General features: G+C 42.5%; 1 protein-coding gene across 6 annotated transcripts in view; it reads right to left on the bottom strand.

The window, feature by feature from the left end:
• Positions 1-12,195, bottom strand: part of FRY (FRY microtubule binding protein) — a 429,999-nt gene that overhangs the window by 73,139 nt on the left and 344,665 nt on the right. For all 6 annotated transcript variants that reach the window (XM_048215644.2, XM_048215641.2, XM_048215639.2 and 3 more), the window contains 5 exons: positions 10,933-11,189; positions 9,826-9,972; positions 8,031-8,199; positions 6,775-6,865; positions 802-884 (listed from right to left, as the gene is read on the bottom strand). In XM_048215644.2, the coding sequence (XP_048071601.2) occupies positions 802-884; positions 6,775-6,865; positions 8,031-8,199; positions 9,826-9,972; positions 10,933-11,189 (747 nt within the window). The remainder of the gene's footprint in view (positions 1-801; positions 885-6,774; positions 6,866-8,030; positions 8,200-9,825; positions 9,973-10,932; positions 11,190-12,195) is intronic.

Consider the following 12,195-nt stretch of genomic DNA (forward strand, 5'->3'; position numbering starts at 1 on the left):
ACTACGTAGCTCTTACTTACTCTGCACATTTTCCATAAAAACAAAACAAATCAGAACAATAGCTACAAAGGCCCTACGCTTTGACAAATGAACCTAACTCATGAAATACCATCGTATTTACAATTTCTACCAAAAGAGACAAATAAATCCCACCAGACAGTTTACTGATTTCTTTACGGAAATGTCACAGGGAGTGTTCTTTGGTTCCAGAATTTCTGCAACTTGTGACCGAGTGATACCCTTTACCTGCTCAGTATCCACAGAAGCTGCCCAGGGCTTAAACAAAATAAATGAATGCATTGACCTTTTTGGTGTTCCCACCTTCCCAGGGTGCGAAGAAATTCCTGTGACAGTTATAGCTCCTGGTTTAGTGAGGTTTTCCCTTGGCTACTGAGACTATGCCATTGAGAGATTCAATGTGAACACAGATCCTGCCCTGGGCGAGCTGACTCACGGAGCTTAAAGGTCAAATCCATTCTTAAGATAGGTTGAAAAACTGAACCGCAACGTTTGTCCTCTAATGGGACAATTTCTTACTAGGCTTTCCCCAACTGCACCGCCAAGGAAAAAAAATGCCAAGAGTATAAAAATACGGATTTGGGCAGTAGTTTGAAGTTTTCTAATTTCGATTTGTTCATTGCATTACCTTTAAGATGCTGACTCTATGCTCACCTGCATAGTTGGGTTAGGTGGTTACTTAATATTTATGGTCTCAAAGTAATTAGAAGAGGAATGATCAAAAGGCTCATTTTCCACTCCCCAACCATCTGTATTCCATCTGAACCACCTGCTGGTACTTACTTTTATCTTCATCGTACGATCCTCCAGAGCTATTACTGTATCTTGACTCCAGGCGGGTGTGGGCTCTGATGACATTACTAAACCTTCAAACACAACAACAACCATTGGAAAATACCGACACGTTACTCATAAACACGTACTATTATTTAGTGGTTGGGTTTTTAGCAGTGAGTTCCAACGATGCTTTTCCTAAAGGAATACTGCAAAAATTGTACCCCAAGCATTTTGTCTTCCTCGAGAAGGCCAGTGGTCACCCTTGCTCAGAAGCGCAGGTTCAAGCCTTCATTAGATAAATATTTGAAGGCTGATATTTGAATTGAGCCAGAAAATAGCATTTGTTTAGAAAGAAAATGGAAATGACATGGAATAATCGGAATCCCTTATTCACACGGTAGCCTAGCATAAGGTAAGTGGTCAGTAAATAATTGCTGATTAAGTCAAAGTTGATAGAATTGGGTTTATATACAAAATGGTTTCCTATATACATTCATACCTAAATATATATTCCTATATTTATATACAAAAATGGTTTCCCAACAAATCCTGGACTTTATCAGCTTTACAGTTTCCCTTAAAATGATCTGAAGGTTTTTAGGAAAAGGTCCTAGGTGAGGAAAGGGGCTGAGTAAGGTTACACAACTTGGCCAGTGTCAAGCACAGGAAGGTGGCAGGAGGAGGATGCTTTGAGAGCCATGCTGCCTCCGAGCAGGTGAACAGGTGATTTTAGGACTGAGCTCTCACTCACTAGCTCTGTGACCTTGGCCAAGTCCTGTATCTCCTTGGGGACCCTATTTCCATACCTGCTGAAAAAGAATAAGACTAATACTTCACCATTTATTTCACTGGGGCTGTTGTGGGAATCAAAAGAAATGATGCGAGAACATTTCCCAAACTGTGAGACATCCAACTGTAAGGGATTAGTTATTACATTTCTACCTTGAATTTCTAGAATGCCTTGCCTTCTCTCTTCAGGGCACCAAGGGCTTTCAAATCAAAAGTATTTTTGTCATCCAAAGGCCTACAATGTAGGGCAAGGGGGTGGCTGAGGGGAAGTGATGATAAAATTTTGTATTTCTTTTATATAAAATGGTTCAAGTTTTAGCTACTTAATATATGTGCAGTCAAAGCAAAGAATTAAGGCTATCTCAGGGAGCCCGGGTGGCTCAGTCGTTAAGTGTCTGCCTTCGGCTCAGGGCGTGATCCCAGAGTCCTGGGATCGAGCCCCACATCAGGCTCCTCCGCTGGGAGCCTGCTTCTTCCTCTCCCACTCCCCCTGCCTGTGTTCCCTCTCTCGCTGGCTGTCTCTCTGTCAAATAAATAAATAAAATCGTTAAAAAAAAAAAACTTAAAAAAAAAGAATTAAGGCTATCTAGAAATATCTGGAAAATTCAAACCAGAGCTGGTATGTTCCCCTTCATTACTGACAGGTGTTCTGCCTTAACTGACAACAGATGAACACTCTATTTCCCTCCAGAACTGAGGAATGTAGGGCTATAGCTGTCCTCCAGAGTACGGAGAAAAAGGGACACTCTAGGAAAAAGTACTGGATGTTCCATTAAGAACCCTCCCTTGTCCTGGGTGTATATCCTCAGAACTTCAGCGGTTTAGATTTGCTGAACACAGAAATGTAACAGACTAGAATGACTTTGGTTTTATTCACGTCTTCAATGTTGGCTGCAGCTTTTTCTTTCTCCTGACATGGCCATCTTTTCCCTAATAACTCTGTATTTCAAGCATTATTGTCATATCTTTTGGGTTACTGCTTTGTGAATCCATAGAACAGCTAGGACATCTGCTCAGTCCGTCCACATCAGACTGAACTTATGAAATTAGAAAAGTGGCAAACCTATTACCTTCTGAAGACATTCTTTAATCAGACTTGTGCTGACAAATGCCAAGTTAAAAGCAGCCTAGGCAGAGCCCAGACCTCATTCAGCAAGGAACATAATCAGGGGGATGGAAGAATTCCATATCTGGAGACTTCCATGGGACAGAGAGCTCATGAACCATACACAGTACATCTCGGCTTTGTAATCACGCTCTGGAGGGGCAGGCAGGAAAGAATTATAGAATGGATGACAATGCTCTTTTCCTTCGAGATCATCGAAAGGAGTGTTAGGCAGAGGTTATGAAGCCAAAATGACCAAGAGCAGCAAGCCCCTTCCAGACTGTTCTCTTTACTCTGGAGAAGATCAAAACCATAGTGTAGTGAAGTATAAGCTTGGCAAAAAAAAAAAAAAAAAAAGTAAAAACTGGCTCCTAAAATCTGTTATTTTCCTTTGCTTTCTTGGCTGTAGAGGAATTTCAAGGATTAAGTAAATAGCCTTTTAACATCAAAGGTACATATCTTAAGAAATATAGCATGAATATCACTGTGATAAGAGAAAAACTAGAAGGACAAAATGCGTCTCTAAATTTTAACTTGCTGATCTAGCTCGAATACTTAGGTAACTTTTTGTAGATTATTAATCTCTATCCCTGTATCAACAGAGATCACCAGAAATTTATACGTTTGAAGCTTATTGCTTTGGTTCCTTATGAAAAATCCTTTCATGGAACTATAAATTTATCAAATAAGCATTTATTAAGGGTTGATGTACTGAAAATCCTTATGGTTCTGCATATTTTACAAACTGCTATAAACAGCTATTTTAATAAAAAATGTGTTCATTTTGTTCTTTAATTAAAAAAACCCTACATGATAAATCCTTCTTTGAATTTAGGGTACTTTTGGGGCACCTGGGTGGCTCAGTCGTTAAGTTGTCTGCCTTCAGCTCAGGTCATGATCCCGGGGTCGTGGGACGGAGCCCCGCATTGGGCTCCTTGCTCAGTGGGGAACCTGCTTCTCCCTCTGCCCCTCCCCCTGCTTGTGTTTGCCCTCTCTCTCTTTCTCAAATAAATAAAATCTTAAAAAAATAATATTATTAAGGGTAGTTTCTGTTAGTAGCTTTCATGAATCGTTTTTATTTTTACACACTGAAAAGTTTAAAATTCACTGTATTCTTCTTTTTGACTCTGGCTCTTGAAGAACTCAAGTTTAGGTTAATACTCACTTTCAGTAGTTTTTCTTAGGACTTGAGGACTTTTGACACAACTATTTTACTCTCCTCTTAGCTTGGCTCTTACTCCTTTACCCTTGTTTTAATGGTACCATAGCCTATCTGAACTTTTTGTTAGTAGATATGATAGTATTAAATATTACTAAAATACATCAAAGGACCATTAACCTAGCTGGAAAAAACATGGCATCAGGCCTAGTTCTTTGCACAACTCCATGGCGCCCCCTGGAGCCCAATAACGTATTTTGGTGACCAGTACCCCCCAGGAGCTGGGTACACAGTAGCCTGGTCAGTATTTCTGACCAATTGTATCTGTAGACCCTTTGTCTACAAGGACTGTAAAGAACAGAATAAGTAACTATCTTCTGTAATGGGGTTAGCAAGAGGGAGGGAGAAAGGGGCCAGATGGTGTTTGGACAGCTTATCTCTGGGGCTGTGAGATTTCTCCCATTTTCATTCACATACTGAATAAACATTAAAGAATTCCTACTATGTATAGCATAGTAGGCTAATCATTAAGGATAGCAATATGTATACGAGATCTATGGTCTCTGTTTTCCAAGAATGAAAATCTAGTGGTTGAGACAAGCATGTGTACAAGTACCTATAAATCAACATGACGGAGTCTACAACGAAGGAAGGGTAATAAGCAGATTCAAGAGAAATAAGGTATTTTAGGCTGAGGGCACAGCCTACTTTCATAGAAAAAAGAGAATGTATTAGAGAAATCGTGCAGATGGAGTACAGGATCAATGGAATAATGGTATACTTTGGGATAGAATATTCGTATGTATATGGTTATATACATACGAATATATATACAAATATGGCCAATAAAGCTATAGAGAAATAGATACAGCCATTATGAAAGAACCAGATATAAATGCATATGTATAAAAGTGTGGGTACATAACTGTATCAGGTTTTCCAATGGCCAACAGAGATACAGTGAGAGAGGAGGAGAGCAAGAGTTAAACCAGAAAGCCTCTATTAGAGGTGTTCTCTGGTCTTGATACTACAGAGATGACTGGCCTCTTACTTCCAAGGGCCACCACTAAAAACTTGGGCAGGACACTCAGGACTCTTGTCCCAAAGGGGCCTTTGAAGTGAGATGTTAATATATAGAAATTCATCACCTTTCTACCCTAAATAAAATTAAGATTGGAAAATTCAGTCTAGACAATAAATGATAAAGAATGTTACACTCCAACTAGAAAGTAGAAATATCTTTAGAGAAATAATGTGATTATTTACCATGAGGAAGTTTTCCATAGAAATACGGATAGAAAACATGTTAATTATCTTGTATTGTCATTGATGTATGGAGCATGAAAACCTTTACTCATTTCCAAGAAAGAAAGGCCTTTATCAGAGGTCTGGGTAGGGTGAGGTCTATGGTTATGATCTTAGGTCTGGGCTTTTAGCCTGAAGGAAGGCTCATGTGGAAGAGCATCTGCCGAAAGGCAGTGCAACAACCCGGGAGTGGAGGTACTGAGGGATCTGACAGGGGCCGACCTGAAAATGAGCCTTCAGAACTCCAGAGGCAGTCCGTCTGACATCAGATACCCTTCCACCTGCAGCCCCTGCCATATTCTCGTGCACAGGATGAAATCCTGAGGACAGTCATGAAGCATCTGGAAGCATTATGGGTTGAGTGAATTATTTCAATTATTTGATCTACTGAATTGTCTCCATTATGAATTTGTATGAATATCTCATCCTTGTTACTAATTTTTTTTGTTGTTGTTGAAGATTTTATTTATTTATTTGACAGAGAGAGAGACAGCCAGCGAGAGAGGGAACACAAACAGGGGGAGTGGGAGAGGAAGAAGCAGGCTTCCCAGCAGAGAAGCCTGATGCGGGGCTCGATCCCAGAACGCCGGGATCACACTCCGAGTTGAAGCAGATGCCTAACGACTGAGCCACCCAAGCACCCCCTTGTTACTAATTTCTTAAGTGAAAGGGCTCCCCAGGAGTTTTCACTAGAAAATTGTTAGCCTAAGGAATTTTCAACACCGTGAGAATCATTCTAATGTTTATTTTATTTTTTAAAGATTCTATTTATTTATATGTTTATTTATTAAGGGCGCAAGCAAGGGGGAGGGGCAGAGGGAGAGAGAGAATCCTTAAGCAGACTCCCCAATTGAGCATGGAGCCCAACACAGGGCTCGATCTCATGACCTTGAGGTCATGACCTGAGCCGAAATCAAGAGTCAGATGCTTAACTGGCTGAGCCACCCAGGCGCCCCATCTAATTTTTATTTTTTAATTTGAGTCCATTTCTTTCTTTTTGTTTCTCTGTTCTTCACAATTAACTACCGGAAATAGTGATGGAGATTTTATTTATTTATGAGTAGCTTCTGGGCAATGTAAAGGGGCAAGAGAAATACCATTAAAGAGCTAATGGGAAGAGACTAGAGGCTTCTTTTAGCAGGAAAAGGCAGTGTCGTTGGGTCACCAAATTTGACCATGTAAAGACAGAATAAAAATGATGACGTTTCATAGAACTCACCTCAAGGCAACTACTCAATCTCTAAGTAATCATTCTACAATGAGATCTGAAAATTTCACGTGGAAATTCCCTCTAATTCCAGATGGTCTGCGCCTACCAGCAGAACCACCACTGGTTTTTAGTAAGCCCTGCGGTTAAGTGCAATTCAGCCTCCAGATGACATGCCTCTTAATCTTTCTCTCCTCTGGCTTTTCTCAGGGAGAAATCGTTATCTTCAGGGATATACAGAGCAGAATCAGGGCCAGTTCGTGTTTCTAAAAGCAAAGAAGAATTTGTGTGTGTGTGTGTGCGTGTGTGTGTGTGTGTGTATAATTTTTGAAATACCACTAACTCTTACTGATTCCCTTGTGTAGACTCTTGCTGAAAGTTATACTGGGTATTAAGCCAAATTTGTGCACCAACCTCTCATCAGATTCTTTCAATATTTTGCTCTCCTCGGCGTCTGGGAAACTGTCTTGGCCGGCGACCACTGTGTTGCTGCTGGAGGTGGTTCCTGTAGGTAGGATTCGAAAAAAATGTACAGGGAAGGGTTAAGCCCAGGTCTTGAGTAATTACAGAGAAGGATTTCTTATAAAATCTCATGGTTGAAAGATCCCTTACATCTTCTGTACAATCTCAGACATTCTAAACAAACTTCCAAGCCCGCACCACTGAAATGGGAGAATCCCAGACATCTGTTATGGTTAAACCAAATTCCTCAACTCTCTTATAAAGTGAGGCTGCAACATTCTTGAAACACTTTCTTCCTGAGCACTTAGGTAATGAGCTTATTTATAGTGGCTGACCCTGCTGCTAGCTGCCGTAGTATTTCTGCGTCTGAGTTATTAAACTAATGTTAGTGAAGCAAGTCCAAGTACCTAGAGTTTCTGATCCCTGGGCTACTGCTTCTCTGCGAGAACATGCGCTGGCAGCAGGTGCAGGGCAAACAGAGGGCATCAGAGACCAGCGGAGGAAACAGATTGGAAGGCAGTTATGATATCAGGAAAATCAAAGGGAAGCTGACTTCAAGGAACTTGAGGAGGATGTTATAGATTTCATAAAATGATGCTGAGAAGCCGATTTATGGAAAGTGATCATACTGTTGAGGGGCGTTTTAGTTAACCCTGGGACACTCTTAGCCAAGAAAATTCCATAGATATAAGTAGGAGGGTCCAGAAATGAGATTCCTAAGTGACTGCTGTGTCCTACCAGGGATCAGCCTGAAGTGCAAAGCTCATGGCTCACCAATACGGGGTCACGGGCTGATGGTCAGCCTTACAAAATGATCACTACACCGATCATGCCCTTAAAGAGTCTCAGCTATTCTGAAACCATCTTTTTTTAAAAAAATATTTTATTTATTTATTTGAGAGCGAGAGAACGCGCACGCATGCGCAGACATGAGCAGAGGGAGGGGCAGAGGGAGAGGGAGAAGCGGACTCTCCGCTGAGCAGGGAGCCCGAGGCAGGACTCGATCCGGATAATCCCGGATCATCACCCGAGCTGAAGGCTTACCCCACCGGGCCACCCAGGCGCCCCTGAAGCCATCTCTCAAATACAAGTTCACACGGGAATAAGAAAAAGTAACACACACATACACTCCTATCCCCTCAGTGCTCTGCATAAAGAAACACCCAGAGATCCAAGACAAGAAGTCCACCCGGCTGCGCTCCCCCTACCCGAGGCTGCCGCGGAGGCCTTGCTGCTGGCCGCAAAGCGGTAGAAAGGCGGGTTGTCGCAGTGCTGGACGATGGGGTTCACCGGCTCCGTCTGCTGCAGCTCAAAGAGAAGCTCCTCCATGGTCTGAATGGTGTTGTTACGGCACAAGTAGATCGCCACCTTTTTAATCTGAGAAGAAACAACACAAGGGGCGTCTTCCAGAGCCTCACCCCCAAGAATGCCAGATTGTAACCTGTTCTTTCCATGAACGCGTCCCTCCCCGCAGCTAGCACCCCGACAGCCGCGCTTCAGGGTCTCCCAGCGTGAACCACAGTGCTCGGATTAGAATTGGCCTCTCTGCACGCTCGAGTCTCACAGGAGCACATGCTAAAGGCCTCACCTTCCCTAAGGGCCAAGTTTATAAAACTTACACCTGGGGCACATGAATTCTCTCCCGACTGAAAGCATGCCAGCTAAGGCCTTATCTAGAAAGAATTTTATTCATACAAACCATGGGGAAAAACTGCTAGTTATTTTTGTTTAAATAAGGAATCCAGTCCCCTGCTAGTCTCTACTCCTCTTGAAACAAATGAACTTTAGCTGTTTGTAGGGTTTTAAATTTTCAAAATAAGTCTGGATTGAAGCTCTGTGTTATTGCGGCTCTCACCGTACAACCCGAGGCACGGAAGCCACAACGGGCGGCACAAAATCTCTCACAAGAACCAACAGCACACAAATGCCAACTAGGTTTTTCTTTTCTTTTCTTTTCTTTTCTTTTCTTTTCTTTTCTTTTTATATTATTTTATTTTATTATTTAATTTTTAAATTTTTTAAAAATTTCAATTCAGTTAGCCAACACACAGTACATCATTGGTTTTTGATGGAATGTTCAATGATTCATCAGTTGCATATATGAGTTAGGGTTTTAAAAATGCTGCCAATTTTCACTCATTTATGGAACATAAGGAACAGCAGGGAGATCGGTAGGAGAAGGAAGGGAAGAATGAAGGGGGGGTAAACAGAAGGGGGAATGAACCATGAGAGACTATGGACTCTGGGAAACAAACTGAGGGCTTCAGAGGGGAGGGAGGTGGGGGATTGGGATAGGCCGGTGAAGGGTATTAAGGAGGGCACGTATTGCATGGAGACCTGGGTGTTACACACAAACAATGAATGATGGAACACTACATCAAAAACTAGGGATGTACTGTATGGTGACTAACATAACATAATAAAAAATTTTTAAAAAAATAAAATAAAAATTTAAAAAATTAAAAAAAATTAAAAATGCTGCCATCAGATCACCTTTAAATACTCACAGTAAATATCATGTATCTACACTAAATATCATGTATCTCAGGAAGATTTCTCTCTGCTTATTTCTCTCCTACCATCTACATTTGAAGAGAAACACCTGGATACTCCCCATTTGTATTGTCTTTTAAGAGCGTCTAGATGTAAACACGAAACATTTTTATTAGTCATAATATAACGTGCTACAAGTTTCTCTTACGTATTGGGTCTACTGTTTATAGAAGGCAGCTTTTAGTAACTGTTAGGAAAACATCCACCCCTTAATTCCTAAGTTTCTGTGTCCAGAGGCTTAGACAGAGGATGACAGGTGTCCCCAGGACACTGCAGACTGCTTCTCAGGGGCAGAAGGACACTTTCATGTAATACGGAGACGAGCTCCTGGGAGATTCGCGTGGCTGACAAAACCTGACATCTGCACTACTCCGCGCCAAGAGCACACCGTGACCTGCAGCTGCAAATACAACAGGAGCAGCGACTCCCGAAGGTCTGAGGGACACTCACGTAGGGCAGGAGAAGCGTGTCGCTGCTAACCCCACACAGGCTGATCAGGAACTGCAAGGTGATCCTCAGGTTGTTGCTCCACTTCTCGTTGTTGGCTAGAGCGTTCCAGGCGTTCTCCATTTCCGGCCCAGGAACCTCATCTCCATACTGTAACAAGATAGAAACCGGCCCGGGGCACGTGTGGGGAAAACGGCAGGGTGCAAAATGTTTGATTAAAAGTTGTTACAAGGGTCATGGCCATCTCAAAATCCTGAGAAGGGGGAGACATGGCCATTCCTCACAAAGATGCCATGTTTCAGCAACGTACAACGTGCCAAGCAGTAATGTACGTACTTGTTGTCATGATTTTTCATACGTTAGGGTTCTTCTTTGCATTATTACTTTAAAAAATTGTGGTAAAACACACATAACATAAAGTTTGCCATTTTTAAGCACGGGGTTCAGGGGCATGAAGTCCATTCACATCGCTGTGCAGCCATCACCACGGTCCATGCCCTATTTGTGTGATTCTTTTTTTTTTTCCATAGACAGATATTAACTTTATTCAAATTTAATATATGTTAACAAATTTATATTCAAAAGGAACATGTGATGAATTTGGGCATCAGTAAATCCATCACTCAGATTCTCTATTTATGGTATTTGATTTGCTACCTACATCACATGATAAGGATGTCTACTTCCCCAAAATATTTTGATCTTTGCTTTTAGATTAATACAGAATGCGATACTTGTGCAGGAATTTAAGGCTATCTCCTAGGACATGAAAAGTATTTGGTATATCTTAAGTTATCTGGCACTATTCAATAAGAATTCTATATGGGAATTAAGAGAAAATTCTTTTCTGTTTGTGTTTAGCTATCCTTAGGGTAGCCATCTGAATCTTTAGTCTTTATGGAGGTTGAAATGGAAGTTGAGATAGATGATTGATGATCGCACGCTATTAGAGGTCTCTTTAAACATATCTGACCTTTACATTTATTTATTCGTGCGAATCTTAATGGTGAGTGAGGTTTGCCCGGAGTTGGCAGCACAGGGTTGGATTAACCCCAGGGTTTTCCTGGACGACAGAGCCGTGTTCCCGAGGCACGGATCCCCGGAGTTTACCTTGGCCGTCATGTACATGAGGTTATTCAGGACCAGCGATGTGGCTTCCGGGGAGCCCCAGCCACTCCCTCTCAGCCCATGCGAGGCGGTCACTTCCCCTTCCCGGTCCTTGACGTCATCGTCTGGGCTGCTGGGGCTTGACCCCGGGAGGAGGAGCCTGCTGTCCACCAGCTCGATGTTGTGCAGCCAGGGCAGCAGGTAGGTGAGCATGATCTGACGCCCGTTTGGGTGTGTCGTGGGGAACCGCTGGCTGACCTCTAGAGAACAGCAGCGACAGAGCCCTGCGTTATCTCATCAAAATAAACGATGATATTAACACCAACCGACAGATGGAACAGTGACCTCAGTTTACAGAGCTCCTCAAAGCCTCAAAATCTTACAACTGAGGCTCGTCCTCAAGCCTCTCACGCCTGTGCTCTGTAGAGGGTCGTCAGGGAGCACAGCGGGAAAAGCATGGGCTTGGTCAAAGTGGAGTGAGGCGCAAGGCTTCGTGAGTTCAAATCCGCTGCTATGGAAGAGAAGCATCAGAGCAGACAAAACAAGGGGCTCGGAATCAGGACATGGGATTAGATCCCAGCTCCTCCACATTCCAGCTGCCGGAAATTCTGTGTTAGTTATTTAACCTCTCTGTTCCTCGGTTTCCTCATCTGTAGAATGGGACACCTTGGGCCACTGTGAGTATTAACAGAATCATAAGGTATATTATGTGCTCAGCACAGTGCTGGGCACCCAGGAGGCTCTTAATAAACAGTGGTTAGGACTGTTGTAACAAGGACTATTATCTTTCCACTCTTCTGACAGTTTACCGAGTGTCTTCCTGCAGCTCTTCGCTCTCAAACTGAGAAGCGAACCTCCAGTGTGTGGACTCATGGTCGTGGTCTCCACTCGAAAACTGCCAACTATGCGGCAGGTGCACGCTCAGGGGTGTACTTCGTTTGATGAAATAAATGAATCAAAGGGGTAAAACCGGACATCCAGCCCAGCGATTTCACTCTTTGTTTCACTGCCAGCGGCATTTAATTCTGTGATCTGATTAAGCCTTCTATAGAAATAAAAGCACAGCATTACCTATATGCTGCAAGCTGCTTGGACTCTTCTATTTCTAACATCTAGAGAAGAAACGGTTTTATCCTAAGGGAAATTCGAAAGCATGGTCTGATGCCCTTGCTGTTAGCCAGCGTGGCGTGTAATCTCGTTTGGAGAGCTCTTGGCTGCCAAACAATAGAACAACCCAGACGCCAGGAATTACACCAAGATAATCCA

Source organism: Ursus arctos, unplaced genomic scaffold (assembly GCF_023065955.2).
Source record: "Ursus arctos isolate Adak ecotype North America unplaced genomic scaffold, UrsArc2.0 scaffold_10, whole genome shotgun sequence".
NCBI lineage: Eukaryota > Metazoa > Chordata > Mammalia > Carnivora > Ursidae > Ursus > Ursus arctos.